At 42.7% G+C, this 25,546-nt stretch overlaps 1 protein-coding gene across 3 annotated transcripts in view; it reads right to left on the reverse strand.

Annotated features, from left to right (window-relative positions):
• The window catches only part of VCAN (versican), a 128,793-nt gene that overhangs the window by 73,997 nt on the left and 29,250 nt on the right, over positions 1 to 25,546 (reverse strand). For all 3 annotated transcript variants that reach the window (XM_081881162.1, XM_081881164.1, XM_081881163.1), the window contains exons 3-6: positions 22,517 to 22,882; positions 12,050 to 12,224; positions 11,815 to 11,942; positions 3,076 to 3,369 (exon numbers count right to left, since the gene is read on the reverse strand). In XM_081881162.1, coding sequence (XP_081737288.1) covers positions 3,076 to 3,369; positions 11,815 to 11,942; positions 12,050 to 12,224; positions 22,517 to 22,882 — 963 coding nt within the window. The remainder of the gene's footprint in view (positions 1 to 3,075; positions 3,370 to 11,814; positions 11,943 to 12,049; positions 12,225 to 22,516; positions 22,883 to 25,546) is intronic.

Consider the following 25,546-nt stretch of genomic DNA (forward strand, 5'->3'; position numbering starts at 1 on the left):
GATGGCAAGTTAAATGGGCTGCTTATTGTTGCTGGCATCTGTCTGTCTCGAGAGACAATGAAAGAATGTGAGGTCTTCTGATATTCAGGAAGCGAACAGGAAACAAATTTGTTAAATGATCAGAATACAGGTTTGAGCAACAGGTGAGAAACTGTGAAGAGGAAAGAAGTTCCAGAGCTAGGACCACTATATTTTAGGTGTGCAGTGGCGAGATCATATTGGAACAACAGGGTTAGTAGTGTCTATAAAGGGAAGGGAACTCTAGGCTCAGATCCTCAGAAGTCTTTTATTAGATTTCGATAATAGCCAGTGGGATTGGCTCCATACCCAAAAAAAAGAAAACATGAAAATGATTAGCATTTTAGAAAGCCCCGTGATTTCTCTAGGAACAAATCCATGATCAAAGTGGTTATGGTCAGCACTGTGAACTTCCCTTTTTTAAAAAAAAAAACTAAAACTAAAACTAAACACATATGGCATGATCCAAAAGAGCAAAGAGCATTTGCACACCCACTTGGGGCTTTCTTGGCACAGCCGCTTTCAGCTCCCAACATCCAAAACTTCTTTTTCACAGACTTGCTGCAAGTACAGAAAGCAATCTGGTAGTCCAGGAGTGAGAGAAACGAAAGTCAGAATGAAAGTTATAAAGAAAAGCCCAGAGCCCTTGCACATCTGGCACACATGGATATGGGGATCAGACTCACTATTTCAATTGCCTGTTTTTACTTGCCAAGGTTAAGGCCATATATATATATATATATATATATATATATATATATATATATACACTCCAGGCACTGCAATGTGAAATCAAATTAAGTGAGAGCTTAAATATAATTCCATTAGCGTTAAGTTATATTTTGGGTACTTATTAGAAGCATCATCCAGAAATAGCTGGACATGTAGGAGAAAGCACTGGGGCTTTAGCCCACAGTTAAGCATTTGATCCCCACTCATATCAGTGTGAGTTAAGAGCATCTAAACATTACGATTGTGTTTACATTAGTAGCAGATACCTTGTAATTTATCCTTACTGGAATTGGTTGTTCAGATTTTTTAAAAAATAAAAATAAAATCAGGGCTTCATTTTCCTTAACTTAAAAGACATGTTAATTTTAAAACATTCATTTTGCTCCAAAGAAAAGTTTTACTCACAAACAGTTTCTTGCTGAGACACAAAGAAAAGGCTGTCTGCTTTGTTGACAGCAATGTTTGTTTTTTTTATAATTATTAAGACAGATGCCTTTTCTGGCAAAGATCCTGTGCTTTGCTGGATGTGAAAACACCAGCGTCTGGTTGGCTTCTCAGAGGCCTCCCCCCCTCCCCACCCCTCCTGATTTCCTAGCTTTGCTGGGAGTGACATTGCAATGCAAATCTTTACATCAATGGCTCCAGAATGGGGCAACTCCCTGAGTAAAGGGGTAGGATTTGAGCCCTCCACATTAGAGTAAATACATAACATGTGGCATAAAAGCAGAAAGGTTAAGTAAATGAGAACATCTCCTGCTCCAAAGCAAGGGGGAAAGGGGCACAGTAAAAGGGTGACGTCGTTCCTTTTTACTGTACGAACATCTGTTCTACAGACTTCAGGCGCTGCTGCTAGCTAGATGTCTTAGCCTCTGCTAGCTAGATGTCTTAGCTGCATTTTGTCTTTCTGAGAAGTGAATGCAGTGTTTTCTGTCCTCACCTCTATCCCCACAATTAACAGCCTCTAATGTGGTATAAATGGTTGCGATTATAAACTGACCTTTGCTTTTAATTCCAAAGGTATTCTTTTCAAAGAGAATTAGTCACTTTTCCAAGGAGTTGTATATGGGTATGAGCAGGGAGTGTAACAATTTAATAACGGGGGCAATCCAAGACGCCTGCACAGCTTGTTAAAGTACTGTTTCACGTGCACAAAATGTTGCACTTTCCCTTGACATTGGCTAGCATTAGATGAACCTGATTCTCAACAGGTGTAATTATCACAGGCTTAAAATTTGAGGACGCTTCTGTCCATGGAACAAAAGCTTGGACTTAGTTTACTTCTTAAGGTAGTGGACTGGGAGCAGGTGGGGGTCATGAAGACAATTAAAGCCACATAAGCAATCAAAGCAGGACTGAACCTTCCGCTCATCAATTGGTCATCATGACGGGCATGTGGGTGATCCTGCCCACATCCCAAACCTAGCCTGCGGGGGTGGGGGAGATAAAGATCTAGCCCACAGCACAAAGTGTTCCCCCACAGCGCACTGCCAACACTAATGGGACAACTGTGTTGGGTATGACCCAGTACTGTACTGAGCAGAGCAGGGGTTGCATGAGAAAAGAGAAAACAGCCACACCCCTATTCAAGGCACTTAGAAGTTACAGCCAGCCCTGGTTCAATGGAACCATCAAACAGTGTTTGTGCTCACAGCAATAAGGAAGAATCGCAGGTTTTTCCTCAAAACTCCAAAGAAAGTAATGGTTCAGTCAAGCTTGTTAATCTGCTATCTAACCCTTGGAAACCTTTGGGTGGCTGATCAAATGTTTTTCGAAGAGGTGGCAGATCACAAAGCCGAGGTTCAAGCTTATATCAACATTTCCTTCGTTTCCACAATGAAATATCTATAGACAATGTTACTTCAGGAATTATTTCAGCTGAGCTCCTTTGCTTGGTGTGTAAAGCCTCCATTAAGAGCTGCTTTGATGCATGGTTGGTGGTGCCCACGACAGGGCGGTTCTCCCTTTGTATAATGCCTTCATCTCCTTCATTCATGACTTGCAGGAAAAATTTAAAAGCATTCCGGTGTTACCCAGGCATTTGATGGCTGAAACACACTGTTTCTGGCAACCTTGAGATCACTAGTTTAGAATGTTTTTAACTGGTGTGTTTTTTTAATAATGTTTTTAGTTTCTGAGTTTTTAATGTTTTATCATTACTGTGTCTGCAATCCTGGAGGAAGGGTCAGACAGAAATTGAACAAATAAAGGAACAATAAACCACAAGAAAGTGAATCCAGTAGATTGGCAGGTTATATCATGTCTCCTTTTTTTCCCTTAAAAAAAAACTGTGATAGTTATACATTCTTAACCATTAAATAAACTTACGTAGAAAGCAGTAGGCATCAAATCTGCTGTCTGGGGGAGGGAAGTATGTTTGATTCTCATAGCGATACAAGGTTCGCACTCCAAGCAAACCTCCGCCACACTGGATCCTTGCCACAGAAACAGGATAGCGCACACTGCCATCAGCCAACCAGCCATAGTCGCATTGGTCAAAGCCATTTCTCCAAGCAGCATGTAGATCACCAACAGAAGCGAGAACTGCACCGTTTGCCTCACACCGCTCTTTAGCTTCTTCAAAGGTTAGCTTGTTGGGAGAAGTGATATGGAAGACATCGCCTACAAGAAGAGAAACAAAGGACACCTTTACTTCTTTGCATGGGCGGCTGTGTCACATTCCTAAAATGGTTTTTAAATGGGGAAAAAACCCATTTACTTCCAGGATTATTGTAATAATGAATTAATTATGTATATTTTTCCTTACTGGTCACACAGATATAATTAGTTGGTTTGATGTATAATGCCACGAGCAGTGTGTGCATGTGTGTGTGTGTGTGTGTGTGTGTGTGCGTTCATGCATAATACTATATATGGTAAATAAAAAATGTGACATTGACATTGAATTGGAAGCATGAATCTGCTGTGATAAAATGCATTATGAGGATTTTCCTGCCCATATCTCCCAATGTGTCTCTCCCCATTAAAAAAGTATCCTATTCACTTAAATAAAATGTTCTCTTTGTCCATTCTTCCCAGCTGTCTCTTCTACCTTGGATCTCATTCCCTGAAGATTCAGGTCCTGTCCTTTCTTTCTTTCTCTCTCCCTCCGCCAGATCCCTCCTCAAGTCACACGTTTTCCTGTAACATTTGGCTTAACTTCTTAGTACTCAGCTCAACTATAACTATAACATCAATCGTAGCCAACCTAAGTACCTGTAACTTCAGCCAGCCATTTACTCTTGTCCTTCCCTCCCAAACCCCATTCGTTTTGACTCTCTCATTGTCAACATTTAGATTTAAGTTTCTTGCAAGCAGTAACCTCCCTCTCTCTTCTTAAGAAACTTTGCAAAGTACTATATACCTTGATGGTACTGTACATATCATTGGTAGAACTGAATGTTATCATAACAATAAACACACGCAATAACATTCCATCATAGCATGACCAATGAACAGAACCTAAAAAGGGGGCATAGGGACTGGGATCACTGCAGATCACAAGAGGCAGAAAGTATGTTGAACTCCCACTGCCATCCTATCAGGGCCCAAATAATTTCTCCAGTATAGGTAAATTTCTGCTATTCAGAACATACTTCACTTGGGGTACACTGCTTCCTTATAAGCAACAGAACAAGTCAACCTCTAGCCTTGACGGTGGGTAGATCAGACATCTCTGAGAGAGAGAAGTGGGGGGCATGCTCCTGGGCTCCTTGCAATGTACAAAGAAGCCTTCTGTCTTCATATACCCTGCTCTGTCCATCATGATAATAGGCATCTTACTAACAGGAGAGAATAACAATTGCCAAAGATTACTATAGAAGCAGGGAAAGTGCTGGCTCCATATTTATGCACATGAAGCCAGAGATCCTGGGCTTTTGTCCCAAGGCACTTGACTAATTAAGGTACACACTTAATGCCTCTGATAACAGGACACTATTTACTCAAGAGGACCACATCACAGCTGCAAGTTAAAACAAAAAATGAAAAATGAAAACCAACGCCAAGAAAACCAACACTATATTTGCATGGCCATTCCATTAAGTATTTTGTACAGATTCATGCTAATATGAACACCAAATGTTTGATTAGGTTAATGTGTCCAGATGTTGGCATCCAAACCAAGCAATTACACAATAACGTCTCCAAACTTCTAGCTTAGAAAACAGCTTCCAAGCCAATTCCAGTTAGTGTGTTGCCACAAAGAGGCAATAAGGTCTTCAAAATAAGCCATCTGCTTTGCAAGGAAACTACAAATCCATTTGTCAATATTAATCTAATCTGCATCTCAAGTGGTGTACACAGCCATTGCAACATGTTAACAAAATGAGCATTCAATGAGAACTAAACAATGATTGTTTGAGGCTAAAAATGTTGAAACAACACTATTTAATTCTGCCAAATTGCAGTGGAATATATATGTTTTGTTCTGTTACTTTGGAGGATACATATGAATGTGCTTTCCAAGCCAATTTAACAGGTAATAAAAATCCTCTGGTCTCATTTCGGCTAGCAGTGGAATTGATGTCTGGTTTGGGAGATTCTTCATGTTTTATGAAATAATGATTTCACTACTGTTTCAGAGAGCATACTCCAAAGACTGTAAGGGAAGTCCAAAGTTGCAAACCTAAGTGCAATTATTTAGGGGGGTGGGGATCATTGAAATCAATTGCATCTTCTGAGAAAATATGTTTGGGTTCAGGGAGTGAGTCCTACTGAAATTGCTAGGATACATTTGAATACGGGCTTAGGTTAAAGTGCTGCTTGGAACAGTAGAGGCCAGCAGGGTGGGGCTGTATTTCTTTCCTGACTTCCCAACGCAGCACATTGCTGTTGGTTATCAAAAGACAATGGGAGAGGCAAGGCAGCAGGGAGCTCAGAATGGTGTGGACACAGTATCAGAAGCATTGGATTGGTTTTCCGCTGCCGTGCCTGTCCACCTATCAGCAACCAGCAGTGACGTATGGCCAAGAGAGCCCCACCCACACTAGACCACCAGTTGCTTTAGGCTCAGCAGCTACATGCAGCTGCATGCCAATCCTTACAGTCACTTCACTGGACTATATCACCACTTCAGACAAGATGCCAGGATCACAGAGTTAAATTCCCTGCATATTTGATGTCTGACAGGCTAGGGCTTTTTTATGAGCAGGCTGTTCTTTCATGTTCTGACCATGTACTATATCATAACCTCCACTATGAAGCAGCCCAAAACCAGGATGCCATTTTCCGGCGCTGAGGTCCCCCATGAGTCAAGTGACCCACATGAGATCTCAGCCTCCCAAAAAGTGCTTTCTTCAGGCACAGCACCAAAAAAATGCATGTTTTAGGGCAATGTGTAAGATAGCTGCCCCCTCCCCACAAAGCACTTTTCCAGGGCAAGAGTGCGGCCTGAAATCACACGAGATCACAGAGGCCATTTTGGCCACTGTCCTCTTGTGAGAAAAACAGAATGTTCTGGGGGGTTTTCAGGACAGCTTGATGGGTATGCTATATGACTGGAAATCTCTCCTTTACCATGGGAAATGGTGCAGTCCAGAAACAAGCTTGCAATCTCATACACTGTGTCTTATGATCACACACACACACACCTGCAATCTTCAATTGTGTAACCCACAGAGATTATAAAATCTGTCTTGTTTCTATATGCTGCATCCCAGGCCACAAGTCTCAGAACCACTAAACTTTTAATCCTGACTTCCACAGGCGTAGCCAAGCTAGGGTGCTGTTTATCCACAGCTTCCCATTCCACAGCGTCAAGGGGAAAGATTATCTGGACCTTCTAAGCAACTTCCCTCAACAAGATTATGACTGTTAGTGAACTCAGTAAAAGTATTAAAAGTATAATCTCCAAAACCAGCTCTTATTCTCACCATGGCAGTGTTGCAGTCAACTTTTAAGTGTGGGGATTAGTTCTATCATACACTTTGAGGTGCTGAATTATGTATCTGCCTGAGCCAAGGTTTCCCAAACAAAAACAGCATAAATGTATCTCTCCCACATGTTCCAGAAATACACAGAGAAAATCCATCTGGCAGGCTTGCGAGTGACGTAGCTCTGAGCATTAGAGCAATGAAGAAATACTTAGAAAGAAGTGGAGGAAGGGAGAGTCAAGAGTTAAAAGTGGTCTGTAATGTTTTGATAGCTGGAATCCACACAGAGTAACTCAGCAAAATGATCCAGGCAAACACCAGGGCCAGGAGCAAGAGAGCTAGCTGTGCCCTGCAATAACAGGGGTGACATGGAAACCATGACAATCTTTGGATTGCAGACAGCAATGTGATTTCTGTTAGTTTTGGCCCCCTGTTTTAGGCTGATTGCCTCTGCCCCAGAGTCTAAGAATCTCCAGATTTCCCCTGTTGTGTGTATTTGCATTGCTCAGTTTAAAAAGCACCTGACTAAGCTGCTTTTTATTGCTGTTAAATGCAGCAAGATAGACTTGGCAGCCAAGCTTTCTCTCTCTCTCTCTCTCTCTCTCTCTCTCTCTCTCACACACACACACACACACACACACACAGAGAGAGAGAGAGAGAGAGAGAGAGAGAGAGAGAGAGAGAGATTCATCACAGCCTCATGCCAAAATGCTTGAACTCCAAAGAGATTACCCTCTAGTATTCTATCCTCTGAGACTCAGTTCATATGTTTTGTTGCACCTGAAATTTAATCAGGAAAGACTATTGTTGCACACCTGCAATGGGGTTTTGCCATTGGTCAGTGGCAGTTTGAATTATATTCAACCAGGGTCATTGGTATGTAGACCATCTGTGAATTGGTTTAATCATGAGATTACTGTATTTAGGATCTTTCAGATAGAGTATCAATCCCCTAGCTGTACCAGGCATTGTGCTTCAGTGCACCTACCACTGTTGTTGTTGTTGTTGTTGTTGTTGTTGTTGTTCCCTGCCTTTTTCCCTCACAGGACTCGAGGCAGTTTACACATAAAATTGAGAACCACTAAAAACATAGAAAATAGGGACGTGGGTGGCGCTGTGATGTAAACCACTGAGCCTTGGGCTTGCTGATCGGAATGTTGGCGGTTCAAATCCCCGTGACGGGGTGAGCTCCCGTTGCTCAGTTCCAGCTCCTGCCAACCTAGCAGTTCGAAAGCACACCAGTGTGAATAGATAAATAGGTACCACTCTGGTGGGAAGGTAAACAGTGTTTCCGTGCACTTCTGTGGTTCGCCAGAAGCGTCTTAGTCATGCTGACCACAGGACCCAGAAAAACTGTCTGCGGACAAACATTGGCTCCCTCAGCCAGTAAAGCGAGATGAGCGCCGCAACCCCAGAGTCGTTTGTGACTAGACTTAGCTGTCAGGAGTCCTTTACTTTTTTAAAAAACATAGAAAAGGCTTATCCATATAGGGACTCTGCCAATCTCTCTGTTGATCACAAGCAAATCCAAATGACAGGCCAAACTGTTCAAATCTTTTCATTGTACCCTGCCTTTGGAATCTGACAACGTTGAAAATCAGCCTACAAATGACCTGAATTCATTTGTTTTGGGAATCAATAGGCATACACTGGTTGTTTTTAATTGTTGTTTGATTCCATAAAACTGTGTCAAATTCATTTTTGTTAGTTTGTAACAGTTACTTTTTTTAACCCTTTTTTTCATCCTGTCTTTAATATGAATGGTTTCGTCATGATGCTGCATGTCTGGCAGAGCAGTAATGGTGCAAAAGAAAAAATGCCCTTCTGCTGACTCCTGTGGGGCTCATCTGCACGCTTCTCTGCGCACACATTGCACTTGATGTCAACTTTGAATGGTTTCTTATATTCCTGAGTAGGCTCCCTGAAGCCAACTACACAGCAACAATGCACACAGCTTAAAGTTTGCCAGTTATGATCCTTGTCCTAGCTGTTTATTGGGAAGTAAAATCTCAGTGGGGTTTGCTTCCAGGTAAGTACAGTCAGCACAGCTGCCAAACTCACATTCGCTTTGCGGCCCTTGTTTTCTCCAGAACTGAGGTCTGCAATTATTGTTCTTACCAATAGAGTATTTTGCAACTGCAGTCTGAAGTCAACAAGTTTCCCTTGCTGAGTGGTGGGATGTGAATACTCACTAACGTACGTCTCTCTCTCTCTCTCTCTCTCTCTCTCTCTCTCTCTCTCTGTGTGTGTGTGTGTGTGTGTAAAAATCTGCAAGAAACATCTGGATTTATATTGCTTTACTTGACTAAAAGGCATAAAGGTGGATCATGGGGAAATATACGTTAGATTTCCCTTTACACTTCCATAAAATAAGTTTCCTACCACTCCCTTGATTACTTATTATATGGGCATAGTTTAATAGGATTTGAGGCAGGAGATTTTACATTCCATAGCTGTGTTTTGGATTGGCATCATCAGTGAGACATGGAAAATGGGCTTTTTTACAAGTCAAATTTTCCATTGGTTCCAGCCAGATATCAATACCATGTTTATCTAGGTGGTCAAACTAAATAAACATTCCTGAACTATTTGTTTACAAGTTGCCGAGAGTGGCTGGGGAAACTTAGTCAGATGGGTGGGGTACAAATTAAAAATTATTGTTGTTATTATCATTATTATTCAAAAGCTCTACTTAGGCATTATTATGTCAATATGTTCTTTAAGCAGGCATATCAACAAAAACACCTCTGACAGACCACTCAGGTGCCCTTTCTGACCCCGTATTTGTTAATTAAGGAATTAATTAGTTTGTAATAATCACATTAAAGAGGAAACATGCAAACAGGGATCACTTGCACCCAGTTTCACAATTAGCTGTGCAGAAAATATTTCTCTTTCTAATCACGCAGCATTCAAAGCAAAACAATTTGCCTTTAAGTCAAATTCATAAGGTTTTACCTGGCATTACGAACAATTATATTTGTGCATTTGAATGATTTTTACACTGCCCCTTCAGCAAAACTATTCAGGGCATTGCAAAATAAATAAAAGGCCAGTATGAAATATGAAATCACATATAAATGACTGCCAGAGTAGATTAGTATTGGGAAAATTCATGCAAAATGTATCTTTTCTTGAACAAAAACTCAGCTCCTACATCTATGAATGCGGAGGTGATTTTTGAAAGCCCAAAGTCACAATACCATGCATCTTTGTTGGGAATAAACACTACTGAATTCACAAGGAGCTAAAATCATGTGTGCTTACATATATCTCACCCTGATGAATCTAATTAGTATGGTAAATTCACAACATATTTCCACATGCTCTCCACCCTGCTAATAATCCCATCTGGTGTAACACTTTGGCCCTGGCATTTCACTGTATAATAATGTCCTTCAATCAGTTATTCTTCAGTTATCTGCATGTGCTCTCACTTAGTGATTAGTCCAACAATGGCAATGAAATCGCTTATTGATTCAGATACTAGTAAACAATCGCGGTGACTCGGGTACGTGATGTTAAGAATCTAGTGGCATAATAACAAGTGCCAATGGCTGTCTTCACCAAGGTTTTCCCTACCTTGCAAAATCAGTCCAAAATTAAAATGCCTCCACCATGAGGTTCCACAGGACCCTTTTTGTCCCTGGAGTTTTTTTAACACCTACATGTGAAGCTGTTAGGAGCAGTCGTTACTTTGGGGGCATGGTGTCATTGCTACTTTGATAGACAAGCAGCTCTATTTTTCCATAATATATGAATCTGGAGATACTGTGCAAGCCTGGACTAGCCCATGAATGTACTTATGGAGTGAACTAGGACCAGTGAATGCATCTTGAATACTGGCAAGAAGGAAGCTCCGTAAGTGCTTCCTGTGTCCAGAAAGCAGGTCGCTTGTCTGTTCTGGTTAGGGTTGCCCTCCCTCTGAAGAAACACCTTTTTCATAAGAGGCCCAAATGACCTCTGTGACCAGCAGTGTCATTTGCCAGTTTCATCTGGTATGCCAGCTACAGCCATAATCAATCCATGAAATGGGAACCTTGAGATTGGATTACTGCAATATGCTCTATGTGGAGCTGCCCTTGGGCCTGGTCCAAAAGCTCCAGCTAGCACAGATTGCAGCAACTAAATTGCTGAGGGGGGGGCAGGGGCAGATGGTCAGTTCTTCTTAAACATCTGCACTGGCTGCCCACAGACTACTGGACCCAGTTCAAGGCACTGGAATCTTTTTCTTTTTGAGGATAAAATGAATACTGAGCTGCCATTGAAAGCTTAGGTCCATGTAAGGTTCCCTACCTGATGTTTGGTTTCCGAAAAACCGCATGTGCTTTAAATAAGCCCTCCCCATCCTGATTCCTCCAGATGCTCTGGGCTAAAGCTCCCAAAGGCTCTGACCATCGGCTATGCTGACTTGGGCTGATGTAAGTGAAATATACAGTGGTGCGCCGCAAGACGAATGCCTCGCAAGACGGAAAACCCGCTAGACGAAAGGGTTTTCCGTTTTGGAGGTGCTTCGCAAAACGAATTTCCTATGGGCTTGCTTCGCAAGACGAAAATGTCTTGCGAGTTCCAGCGGGGTTTTTTTCCTTTCCCCCCCTTTTTCTAAGCCGCTAAGCCGCTTATCAGCTGATCCGCTAAGCCGCTTATCAGCTATTCCGCTAAGCTGCTTATCAGCTGATCCACTAAGCCACTTAACAGCTGATCCGCTAAGCCGCTTATCAGCTGATCCGCTAAGCTGCTAATAGCGCTAAGCCGCTAAGCCGCTAATGGGCTTGCTTCGCAAGACGAAAAAAACCAAAAGACGAAGAGACTCACGGAACGGATTCTTTTCATCTTGCGAGGCACCACTGTACTCGGAATCGAGAGTGGATTTCATGCTCTTTATTCAGCTCATAGTGGTGAGGAGGAATGGAAATTCCCCCAGAATGTCTGCTTTATATACATTATTTACAAAATGGGCCCCATGTGATTGGCTAATTCCGGGATTCTCCTGTAGGCCAACCAGGTTGCGGATTCACTTCCACCTGGAGCTGGATTGGGTGGCTCCTGTGGACCAATCAGACTGCTGCATTTTGGATCCTATTCAACTCAGTACATAACACCAAGTTACAGTCCAAACCTTTTGGAGGGCATCAGGATGGGGAAGCCTGCTTTACAGTTTAGCCAGCACGCGTTAAAAAAAGATTCCGCTTACCATTTAAGGCTCCCACATAGCAATAGACATCATAGGTTTCATTAGGAAGACGATATCCATAGGTTCTGACTCCTTCCTTCCCCATCATGTCTCCATAGCATCCAACTCTTGGTTGCCTGATGGGATACCTGCAACAGAGTAAGTGGAAGTTTGTGACGGTCACGTTTCATTTGCCCCCGCAGATGTACAAAAACGTTTTAGGGTGCGCAGTCAAGAAGCAACTTGGTCCTCTCACCTAACGGTCTGATCGGACAACCAGCCTGCATCACACTGCTCAAAGCCATCTTCATAGGCTGCTTTCAGCTGATCAGGGCTTGCTATAACAGCACCATTCTCCACACAAGCCTCCTGAGCCTGCTTGAAATTCAAGGTGTACCTGCTAGTAGCTGCTCGGTAGTGAAACACAACACCTGCAAAGAGAGTAAATCCATGCTGGTCACTTGCGTGTCATCAACGTCTATTATTATTATTATTAATATTAATATTATCATCATATTGCTGATGAAATTATACTAGCCTCATTAAGCAGTAAGCTTAGAAATAACATGGAAGAAGGATTTTAAAACTTCAGTTTTTATTCTACATCACCATGATTGTGGAACTGAAAACTAAATTTGGTTGACCTATCTTTTGCTCACTGTACTAATCTGTAAGATATGGGTTCCATTAAGTACTTTAGTTAAGTACTGTATTTCTGAATTTCTGTTATGGCCTACAGCCAATGTGGAAATAAAACTGAATTGGAATTCTACCCTACTGAAATTTCCTGAAATAAAATAGACTGTCAATTTTCTATCCTCCACTCTGCAGCCCAAAAGGAATAGACAATAGGGCTGAATATATTCTCTCAGTGCTTGGGTTCAAAGCTTTCAGGCTCTTCTTAGATTATGTATGGGACTTTAGAGGTGTAGGAGTCTCATAGCCACCCCTGGAGTCCCCATCAAGCTGAGATTCAGTGAAGACAAGTCTTAGCTAGAGGACATATTCTTCCATAGCTGTCAACGTTTCCCCTTTTTTAAGGGAAATTCCCTTATTCTGAATAGGATTCCTCGCAAGAAAAGGGAAAAGTTATGTATTCTTCTCCTAGTTGAAAGATGGGCATATATTTGAATCTGAAATGAATAAAGATACTTGCATTTGTAGACAGTGCTGTGCTTTATATGGCTGTGCCACAGCTATCTCAACATTTTCCTTAATGAATAATTCCATACAAATGAGAACACTTGTCAGACAACAGAAGTTAGAAACAAGGGTTTCTTTAAAGAGAAATAATGTATCTTCCACAACAGGCTATGTCACTAAACGTACATTGTAATTTTCAGAGACACTCTTAATTGCCTCTAACTGAAGCTTGTTTGGACAGTTTGCAGAATATATTTTAATTTTTATTATGACCAACACAAGAATAATGCACAAAACATTAATGCACCAGTGTAACTTTTGAAAGAATGCATAAAATTCAAGCCCACTTTGATCTGTAGGAGGTAGGAGTCATGCCAGTTCAGCAACTTAACCGGCTACACAAAAAGCAAAGCTGAGGGAAATGGTCTTATATTCATAGAACCATAAAGCTGTAGAGTTGGAAGGGACACCAAGAGGGTGGCATGTAAATATTTCTATAAATAAATAAAAACCATTATCTCACACCTTCTATTGCATTTCCTATCACCTTCTTTACTGCAAAAAGTCCAGTGTTGGGGAGGTCTGCTGCATCAGACTGCTAAATGTACTCTAACTGTGCAACCTGCATTTCATAGTATGTGACCAAAGCCCACTCTAAAATGCCACAGCCTGAAGCAGCCTCAGAATGTGGCAAAATGTCCTTTCTTCTGTTATGTGTATGTCTTCTCAATAACCTTGTGGCCCCTCCACTGTATGCATTACCTAAAGTGTTCTAACTCAAATAAACATTTCAACATGATTAACTAGGTGCAAGATTACAATCCAAATCTTCCTGAAATTAGCAGGAGTTAGGCGTGCTTAATGGGGATACGGGATTTTGCTGTAAAACACCCCTTACTGTTTCCATGAATTTTTATGATAGCCTCTCTCCGTCGCTGAAAATGTGGAATGATTCCATAGAACACAAAGAGTTATTCCAAATGTATAATTCATCAGAATACCGTTGGGTTGCTAACATTTGGCCAAACAGTACTTGGAAGAGGCTTATGGCTTGGCATGGTCTTAATGTTATGAGAAGATGGCAGAGAGCCAGTTACATTAGGTGTTTACCACCCTGGAATTTCCCACATGCCATTTAAACAAATTTACAATCCCTTTCTCCACCCCACTCCACCCCACCCCCCACACAACACAACTATCTAAGTAACAGCAATAACAATGATAATATTACTATGAATAACATTCTGCTATTATTTGATATTGAAACGTTCATAACAACGCTAATTGACAGAACTGCCATGCAGTGAAAAACCTTGACTCTGTTCCTGAAGGTTGAAGGTTCAAGACTCAGTGGGTTCCATAACAGATGGCCACCCCAGTCTAGACAGCTGTAAAAGAAGAAATTGATCCATCGCTTCAAGTTAAGAAGTGACAATCAGGCATGCTACTGCTTATTTCTCTTCCCTTGTGAACAACAGACCACAGCAACTGGTGTCCAGGTTAATGAACTGGAAAATGGCTCCAGATAGACTTTGGCCACAAATAGGTGAAGCTATTGATCTGGTCAGCTTGCATCTTGATCTTCATTAAAATGTAATTTGCCAGCTAATTTGGATTTGTGATGTGGCACATTCCCAACTTGATGCAACCCAATTTCAGTCTGTTATGCTCCACTGCTGCAGAGATACAAATGAGACAATGTTTTCCCAGCTTCTTTCTGCCAGTGATCATTACCCAAGGGCAGGTATGCTTCCAAGGGGCTGAGATAGCGTCTTTTAAAATCTAAACAGAAAGACAGCTTAAAGCTTTCTGATATCGGAGCAAGATGGAATTAAAAATTGGGAGCATTCTGCTGGAACAGCCTAAGCATGTTCTCTAGATGATTACAGGAACTTTCAGAACATATGTCCAAATAAGGATCAAGCTTACATGTGAGGTGCAACATCCATGATGGAAACTCAATAAATATTTTTAGTTTACCAAAAGCAGCAGCAACAGGACCCTGATTTGGAAGAAGGGTATTCCTTCTTGGGCAGGATACAAAGAGTCTTTTATGCCAGGTTTCATATCTCCTACCACTTCCCTCCTTTTATTTTATTAGTTTTTATTTCACTTATGTTGCAGGTGAACATGCTGCAGAGTGCAGTGTTGGGCTGGGTGATATCTGGTTTTCCACATTGTGATATATCACCAGCTAAACATCGCAATATACTGATATATCATGATGTCTGGAGCTATGTAGAGGCACAGACTGGCTTCACGGTTTTTCCCGCATCATGATTTTTGCAGAGTACGTACTCACACATCATGATTTGCAATGTATTGTCAGGTCAAAAATTATGGAAACCAATATCACAATATGGACTTCAAGACGGTTTTGCACGATATATCGATATATCACCTGGCCCTAGTGAAGTGCCAGTGCAATTCTATTCACCTCCCATTTTAATTTGCCCAAATTTACTCTATACATTTATGTAAATTTGCATCATGGGCCTTTTTATTCCTGTTTATTGCTTTGCAATGTCTCTGATAAGCCCATGCCCCATGATGATTCCCTTGACTTACCTCAACCCCTGAAGCTGCCCTTACCTACAGAGGGGGGACATTGCGAGCTTAGAGTGCCATCCTAGACTAAGGTTACTGGATTTTTTCCAATGAATCCAGGGACACTTTTCAAATTCAATTGATTTTGTATGGGGACTGATTTGTAAATCCGGGGACTGTCCCTGGGAAATGGGGATGTCTGGTAACCTAATCCTAGACATATCTGCTCAGAAGTGAGAGTTTTAATCCAGCAACATCTGGAGGGTCACAGGTTCTTGCCCTGTCCCAAAGTTTTCCCTTCCACACCACCAATTTAAATACACCCAAAATAAACTGTGGTGAGCAATACAGTGGTACCTCTGGTTACAAACTTAATTCATTCCGTAGGTCCGTTCTTAACCTGAAACTGTTCTTAACTAGAGGCGTGCTTTCGCTAATGGAGCCTCTTGCTGCCGCTGTGCCGCCGGCACACGATTTCCATTCTCATCCTAGGGCAAATTTCTCAACTCTTCCAGGTTAGCAGAGTTTGTAACCTGAAGCATTTGTAACCTGATGCGTTTGTAACTTGAGGTACCACTGTATTCACAAAGCTGATAACGCCGTGAAGCAGAGAGGCAGTGGCAAACAGGGCTGCTCTGTGACTAGATGAAAACATTGGCTTGACCTGCTCCTATGCCTGATCAACAGAAATCAGCAGAGGAAGTTGATGGCACTGATGCTGTTAAAGTGACAGGGACTGACAAACCACTGAAGTGGCATATTATGTCCTATAACAGTAAGGAAAGTCAATACTGAATGGTCCAAAAATATGAAAACATCCAAAGCATTGTTTTGGCTATTCATGGGTGCTATTGCTTTCCATTGATACTCTCAAGGCCCTCACCCAAAGTTGGAGACTCTCACTATGCAACATCTAGAGGTGGGAAACTGAACACCTTGTGCACTGTTCTCCCACTTTTTTTCACACAGCTCTCCCAAAGGGGAATGAAAGTCATTCCTTGTGAGTTTTGTCCGAAAAATCCTGTAGCAAAAAAGTGAGTCAGAAACCCACAGGGAGTTCTCTCATGCATGCCTCACTGATATAAATGGGAAATGAGATTACCCTACCTCCTCCCCAAGACAGACAGAAAGACACACACACACACACACACAGAGAGAGAGAGAGAGAGAGAGAGAGAGAGAGAGAGAGAGAGAGAGAGAGAATTTTCTCTGTTTAACGTTAATTATTCCAACTTGCTACCGGATCAAATTCAAATGAACAGGCTAATATCCATGAAAACAGCCCTTCCCCTATATTAGTCAGAGAGACACAAAGAAGGCTGATCTATTACTGACATGTTGAGTTAATGAGGTTTTAAAAGAGAAAATGAAAGCTATATATAAAAATAAAAGCTATATATAAAAATGTCATCTGCCACTGCCATCTCCTGGGAGTCTAGACCTAGAAAAATCTTTTGAAGTTGTTCTGAAATTCTTGAGTTTTCCAAGGGACGTTTCTTTTGATTATGTGTTCTGCTTGACATGAGTGATATATTGAGCACTGCAACTTGTGCCTGGGTAATGCTGGTTTACAAAGACAGCTGGAAACAAAATGGAACAGTCAGCCAAGCTGTCCTTTAAACTGATGACAGAGAAGAAAGACACAGTTTGATCCTCAATATATCTAAAGGGTAACAAGGAACAGAGGCAGTATTTGCTTTATTGTTGTATACTCCTAGAACAAAAGCAGCGGGGTCTGTTTAGGCATAATGGTTTCTGTCCAATAAACTATGGCTGTACACTTTCCCTTTAGTATCTCCCAATCACTTTGCTCGTGCATCAGACTTAAGAGACTCCCAGTGCTTGTTAAACCACGGTTTCCTATTATAATCAAATCAGGAAACATCTCTACTTACTAACTGCCATGAACCCAGAATCAGCTATCCTTAGTCCTAACAAGCAATTGAAGGGAGAGGGAGAGGGAGAGGGGTGATGGGGGAAGATGACATGTGGATACAATGCTCAGTCTTGGTCAGCAGTTGTTATGTCTGACACAACATACAGTTAATTTATGGAATTCACTGCCACAAGATATGGTGATAACTAGTATCTCAGGTGGTTTTAATAGGGAATTAGACAAATCCATGGAGGATGGGCCTACAAATGGCTATATGCAATGATAACTATACAGAGCCTCTAGGTTCAGTATGCTGCTAAATAACACAGAATCATAGAACTGTAGAGTTGAAGGGGTCCCGAGGGTCATCTAGTCCAGTGTTTCCCAACCGGTGTTCCGCGGCACACTACTGTGCCGCGAGACGTTGCCTAGTATGCCGTGGGAGGGAGGCGGGCGAGTCGCACGGCGTCTCGGCGTCGGGCGGCAGCGAGCCCAGGAAGCGGCCCAGCCGGCCGGGGTCGCCCGCCTGCAGCAGCGCCTCGCACCCGCACGAGACCCGCTCCGCCGAGAAGCGGGCGAGCGCGGAGGATCGGGCGCGGCGGAGGCCAGCCCCGCGCTTGGAGAGGACGCAGCAGCCGTCGCCAAACCTGATCCTCCTCCTCCTGCTCCGCCGCCGTCCTCTGGCTCTCGGCCGGGAGGAGCCTGCGGCGACGGGGCGGGCGCCGAAGTTGGCAGAAGTTGGCGCGCCTCCTCGGCAGCGCCTTCGTCCTCCTCCTCCTGCCTCTGCTCTCCTCCGGCGGCGGGGGCGCGCCGCCCTCCCCGGCCGGGGGGCTCGGCGGGGCCCGCGGGGAAGGAGGCCATGTTCGCGGCGCGCGGGATCGCGGCCCCCCTCACCCGCCTCCGGCCCGCTCCCCTCCCCCTGCGCGCTGCCCTAGGCGTGCGGGTCTCCTCCCCCTGCGCCGCCGTCCCCTTTCCACATCCTAGGAGCCGCGGTCCGCCTACCGCCCCCGGGCCGCGGCGCGGCTCCCAGCCCGGGCTGGCCTCCGCCTCCTGGGACGCGCGCCCACCCCCGCGGCGCCCCAAACTTCGGAGCAACTCTCCAGACGCTTCTCCCCCGCCTCGGTCTCCCTCCTTTCCACTTCTCTTCCCCCCTTCCTTCCCTCTTTCTTTCTCTTTCTCTCCCACCCGCCTTTCCTTCTATTAACTTTCCTTTCCCCTCCCTTCGTCCTTCCTACTTTTACTCCTGGGCTCCTCCCCCCTTTGCGCAGCCACAAATCAATCTCTCTCTCTTTTTTCCCCTCTCTCTCTTCTTTGCTCAGACGCAAAAAAGCGCCGCTTTTTGGAAATCCGGACTGCTGTCCCCGCTGAAACGATACTTTAAAAAAGGTAGAACCCACTGGCTCTTATTTCTGTTTAAAGCAGTAGATCCCGAACTCTTTTGGCCCACTGCCCCCTTGGTTCCACATCCCCCAGTGTCCCCTATGCTTACTCTATAGAAAGCATTACAGGGGTTAACGCGGCTCGCTAAGGAAGATATTAATAGAATTCTGCATTTGGGGGGAGACCCTAACAGTCATCTACCATTACCTTCTATGCTGTTACTATTTTTTTATTTTTTTTTACATAAGTAAAAAGTGACCTTTCCCCATCTGGCATGGTGGTGTGCCTCGAGATTTTTTTCATGACACAAGTGTGCCTTTGCCCAAAAAAGGTTGGGAAACACTGATCTAGTCCAACCCCCTGCAATATGGAATTTTCTTTATGAATGCTAACTAAGTTAAAGCTACAGATAGGTAGCCGCTTTGGTCTGCCATAGTCAAAACAAAATAACACGAAAAGCTCATACCAAGAACTAACTTAGTTGGTCTTTAAGGTGCTACTGGAAGGAATTTTTTTATTTTGTTTTAAGTTAAAGCTATGTAGGCTCAGGGTGGCTTCTTACTTTTAGCATGCTCCTTTCTGTGGAAAGGCAGCATACAAAGAAAATTATGATATATCATTATACCTGACTGATTTGAAGCAGTGGTTATCAATTTTTATTTTGTGGATATTATAGGAATCTTTACTCCACAGCATGAATGCGCTTTTCAATTACAATGCTCTCCCCTGAGACTATGCCATCTGTCACTGAGCTAAATACTTCTCCCCATTAAATACTGCCATTATGGTTTTCCATAAATGCCATCTATTCAATTTTATTTTCACCCCAATAACCTTGATTAATTCTGGTTAACTCCAATCGCTCTGTTGAGGTTAGACTATATGCTTCTAGCTCTCCAGGCCAAATAATAAAGATTAGAAATATGATGATATGCTGTGTAGCCTTGGAATGCAAAGGAAACAGACAATCATATTTTGTTGCATATAAAAAGTCCCATCACTTATCAACCAGTCTGATGAAACGAGGGAGCTTAGTTGATCATTTGTGGTGAGTAATGCTTCCCATATTATTATTATCATGAGGAAGACATATTATCTCATTTCTGCACGCAAACACCACAGGCTTAAGAAAAACAAAGGGGGAAGTTGCCAGCTTGTATTCAACTTTGACCATCTTTTGTGACACAATCCCGATTCCTGCACAAAAAGCAAATGGGAACCTTCCCCTCATTTTCCCTGTAAAGTTTATAGGATGGACGGATCAAGAACAGTGGCTAGAGATGTTGCAAGATGGGCATGCAAAGGCGGGGACAGCACCACTGGGCAGGGTTGGAAGTTAAGAGTAGCTATGCAAGGGCACAGAAACAGAACATGGGGCTCCTTGCCTCCTCAAGGAGCTCATTTGTTGTTCCCTTGCTGTGTAGTCAGAGACCTACCGTATTTTTCGCTGTATAAGATGCACCAGGCCATAAGTCGCACCTAGTTTTTAGAGAAGGAAAACAAGAAAAAAAATATTCTGAATCCCAGAAGCCAGAACAGCAAGAGGGATCGCTGCACAGCGTAAGCAGCGATCCCTCTTGCTGATCTGGCTTCTGGGATAGCTGCGCAGCCTGCATTCGCTCCATAAGACACACACACATTTCCCCTTACTTTTTAGGAAGGAAAAAGTGAGTCTTATAGAGCAAAAAATACGGTACATAAGAGTGCCAGGAAGAACAGACCTGGGAATTTTTGCTAGAAAAAGGACCCTAAACATCCTTTACTATTTTTAGCCTTCAGCGTTGCATTTAGCTTGGTTTGAGTCATCTGCTTTACTCTACTCAGTTCTTCCTTGCCCCCAGCTATGTATGATGTGGATCACCTTGTGTGCTTCTAAATGTCTGCTTTTGTAGCAGTATCATCTAGATTACATTATACATGTGATGAGGGCAGAAGAAATGTTCGTATTTGGGGTTTCTGTGTGCCAGATTAAGTACTGTACTATAAATCTGATTTTATTTTGCACCATGCAGTCATCTTTAAACTCATTTTTCCTGTATGAATTTGGCACCATAATATAAGGAAGCTACTGTGGTGGTAGATGTCAAAAATGGTGCCTTAACAATTACCTGTGATTCTTGCATTGCAGGAAATTGGACTAGATGATCCTTTGGGTCCCTTTCAATGCTACAACTGTATGATGAGCAGTAAGAGACCCCCATTCCCTGACCTCTTGGCATTCCCTCAACCCATGGCCTGGCAGCTTTAGTCACACTGAAGTTTACATAAGCAATTATGTTAACTACAGTTAATAATAACTAAGTTTCTCTCTTAACCAACAGCCTCAAACATGGGACTCAGCTATACAGCTGCAAATAAAACGTTTTAAGTGTGTTTTAAGTACAATATACAATGTGACACTAGATAGTGAGCCTTATGGAAAATTCATTTATTTTTAAAAACGCTTTTTAAAAAAGCATTTTCAGAACATTTTCAACATATATGTAGATTCCACCTTGGGCATCAGTTCCTGGTAAAAAGGACTAGTGATTTAAGTACAGTGAGGAAGCAATATTTAACTGTGGTTCAAGCTGGATAAGAGAAGGAGGAGGGTGCCATCCCATGTCCAGTTCCTGATCTCTTAACCACTACAGAGAGATTACAGCATTACGTTTGATAAAAATGAAAACAAGTGATGAAGCCCAACTGGGAATATTAAGAAGTATCATAATAGATAAGACATAAAAGGGATTAGATTGGGCATAGTAAGAGCAGGGTCTGCATTCAATGAATACAGGGGTTGCTTTGAATTTAGGGTGGGGAATCATCTCTCTTTCAAAGAAAGGTGAATAAAAGGAAACTCAAAACAAAACAAAACCCCTCCCCACCTTCTCACTATATAGAAGGGTCTGGAAACTTCTGTTTCAGTGTATCTGAAGAAGTGTGCATGCACACGAAAGCTCATACCAAGAACTGACTTAGTTGGTCTTTAAGGTGCTACTGGAAGGAATTTGTTTTGTTTTGACTATGGCAGACCAACACGGCTACCTATCTGTAAAAGGAAACTCAGTATCTGGGAAGAAAGCAGAAAGTACTTCCAGACTGTCACTAATTTTGAGTAGGATTCAATCACATACTGGCATATTCAGTTTGTGCAATTATAACCAATTAGTAGACCTTCTACAACAAACCTGCTTTCCCCAAAGATCAGAACTTTTCCAATATCAATAGCAACAGGAGGAAAAACACTGGAAAATGTGGGATAACACTTGCTTTGATGCAACGTCATCTAACCTCCCCAGAAACAAATCAGAATGAATGGCCATTAAGTAACTGGCATCATCACTATGCAAACCAATCAGGATGGACACTCAATAAGCAAATGGTCTGGAAGCAGCCAAAAGCAAGGCAGGATCAGCAATTGGAGGCTTTGTGGTCAATTCTGGCCAAATACGAAACAACAGCTGTCTCCCACCATTGCCAGCCCAGAGGCAAAAGATGGAGAACAACCAGTGTCAGTAGTAATAGGACTTACTGGCAGACTACTTATGACAATAGAAGGAAAGGCCACACCCACCATACTCCATTGTCTCCTTAGACTGACTCTCCCAGGAAACTAGAAACAGCAGGAGTAGAAAGGGAGGCTAAGAAGATAATTGAGATATAAGAGTATCTTGCTGGCAAACAGGAAAAGCTTTGCGAAACATATTAAACATGCTAGTTCATTCATATATAATGATTCATTTTGTAATTTGAAGCTGATAAAGCAGATGAACAAATACAAAAGTGTATTCTTACCATCCACAGCTAATGAGACAACATTTTGGGTATCTTCAATTCCATAGATGACATCGCAGCGGTAAACCCCAGCATCGCTTGCCTGCAATTTCTCCATAGTCAATGATGCATCACCAATGTCTTCCCAGTTGCTCGGAACAGACACCCTGTCTTTGTAGCCTCGCTCTAGCTTGACTTTCCCATTCTGAGCCACCAAAACAGTGGTTTCTCTTAGATCTTTTCCGCCTTTATCCTGTTCGATCTTTGACCACTTAATCCGGAAAAGTTCATTTGAACTGTGGTAGTTAGGCAAAGTAGGCAAGGTCAAAAAGAAGCAAGGGAGGATGACTTTTCCAGAGAGCAAACCCTTCACCGGTGGGCTTTTTTCTGGAAAAGAAAATAGCATATAAGTGAGCCGGCAAAAGCTGATCTACACAAAATCAACAGAGACTTAAAATTCAAGCAACAATAGCCCACTTCTATTACTACAGCTGAAAGTGTGCCACAATTGGTTGATTCAAACAGCTGTCTGACATGTCACATTGGACCATAGTTTAAAACTTTGGTTATCGTTTATGGTTCATCTGAAGGAAACAAACCATGGCCCCAGGTTTGAGCACAGCCATAGGAAGAGAAGTGGAGGAGCATATTGTTTTAATGGCTTTTAAATTGTATTTTTGTACTTTATTGTCCTGTAAATTGCTTCAGGACTCCTTTGAGGCATGTGACATGATATATACATTTAATAAAATTAACATCTGGAAGACTGAAAGTTGCCTATCCCTCTTCTGAGTGAGGCCCTGTATGACAAATAGAGCCTCATAAAACCCAGCCACTGAAAAATAACATTGCGTTTAAAATATGGAATCTCAGTTATGGGGGGTCCCCTTTACAGGAAAGAGTCACCTCAGGATAGCTTTTCTATGTAAAATAAACAGCAACCCATATACATTGGTGGCATTGTCACTTGTTATCTTCTCATCATCCCTTTTGTCTTAAGACATTAATTTAAATCCTTGGAGCAGGGCAGTCACTCAAACCCCTTGACACATTAAAAGAATGAGTACACAGCACATAGCCCAAGTTCTGCCAACCAGGAACTGGGTGACTGTGGGAATGGCCCTACATGTACAAGAAGCTCCTTCATGAGGGGGGTTCCTGACCAAATGTGTACAGTCCCTTCCCACAGCCATCCTATCCAAAATACAGCAGGAAGAGTGGCCAATGGGTACATTGATGGTGGCGGTGAGAACCAGCCTGCACAGCCCATCAGCTCCTGCACAACTCTTAGGCCACGTGAAAGGGTCTGTGAGAATTCCCTCATATTTGCAGCATAAGAGAGCACAGTTAACAGCAATGGCCAAACCTAATTTCATTGAGCTCGATACAGGCTAATAATAATAATAATAATAATAATAATAATAACAACAACAACAACAACAACAACAACAACAACAATAATTTATTTATACCCCGCCCATCTGGCTGAGTTACCCCAGCCACTCTGGGCAGCTTCCAATCGAGTGTTAAAAACAATACAGCATTAAATATTATGCAGCCCCTCTTTCCCACGGGGAAGGGCCGGGACTGATACAGATTGAAATCAGGGTCCCTTCCTCACTCTCTTCCAGCAAAAGGCCTTGTCTGTTTTGAAAAATGGGGAGATTAATTTGTACAGGCGGCAAGCGTTTTAGGCGTGCTATCACCAACAAATGGATCTTTTTGGGTCCAGAAAAGGATGGGGGCAGAAAAGGGAAGAACAGAGTGGGGCACACTTATGCGAACTCTGCCGATATCACGCAGGGGCTGGGGACAGAACCGCCATGCGAAATGGTTGTCACCTGCATGAATTGTTTCTTCAGGTCCCTTTATTAAAGCTTCATGTGTGTCAGGCTCCCTAGCTTGTCTTTCTAGCAACACAGGGCAATATCAGATGTATGTATGTAAATCATACCCAAGAGCCCTAACAATTGTCATTTCAGCACCATTCTTTGTCCCTTGGATCAACGGTCCGTGGCTCAGCGCAATTTTTAGATCAGAGGTCTATCTCATGTGCTCAACTACATCCTGGGCCCAGTAAATATTTTCAGCAGCACTGGCTCCTCCTGTGAATAATTTCTCCCTTCCACTGCCGTGCCCTGTTGGTTTCTCCAACCTGTGCACAGGAAATGCTTATAGGAACTATGGATCACTAGGAGTTGTAGTTCTTGAGAGGGCATGACACAAAGGATGACATACTTTCCTTTGTGTTTCAAACTACAGTGATACCTCAGGTTAAGTACTTAATTCGTTCTGGAGGTCCATTCTTAACCTGAAACAGTTCTTAATCTGAAGCACCACTTTAGCTAATGGGGCCTCCTGCTGCCGCTGCGCCGCCGGAACATGATTTCTGTTCTCATCCTGAAGCAAAGTTCTTAACCTGAGGTATTATTTCTGGGTTAGCAGAGTCTGTAACCTGAAGCGTATGTAACCTGAAGTGTATGTAACCCGAGGTACCACTGTACAAATCCCCTCTCTCTGACTCCACATTTACTCAGTAACTGAATGCAGACATCAAGCCAGCTGAAAGAGGAATATTTTGCTACAGATATTATACACAGTGATGGTGGGGAGAGAAAGAGCATGCTGTTGGAGTTAAAACACACAACTCCAAAGACCCTTTCATCATGATTTTTCTCTTTGCATCAGTGGGGGTTCTTTCATTCTCTGGACAGCCTAGGCCAGTGGCTCGCTTTTCAGAATACAGTGGTACCTCGGGTTAAGAACTTAATTTGTTCTGGAAGTCCGTTCATAACCTGAATCTGTTATGGGGCCACCGCGTCGCCACGGCACAATTTCTGTTCTCATCCTGAAGCAAAGTTCTTAACCAGAGGTACTATTTCTGGGTTAGCGGAGTCTGTAATCTGAAGCATCTGTAACCTGGTATACAGAGGTACCACTGTATTACTTGTTCTGCCCTAACACGGTTTCCAGAAAATCTCACAAGATCTGGATATCATGTATGAATACATGGAAATCTTCAATGCACCATCAACTTGTCTTTCCCCCTCA

This window comes from Podarcis erhardii (genome assembly GCF_964252035.2).
Source record: "Podarcis erhardii genome assembly, chromosome: 11".
NCBI classification, from domain to species: Eukaryota; Metazoa; Chordata; class Lepidosauria; order Squamata; family Lacertidae; genus Podarcis; species Podarcis erhardii.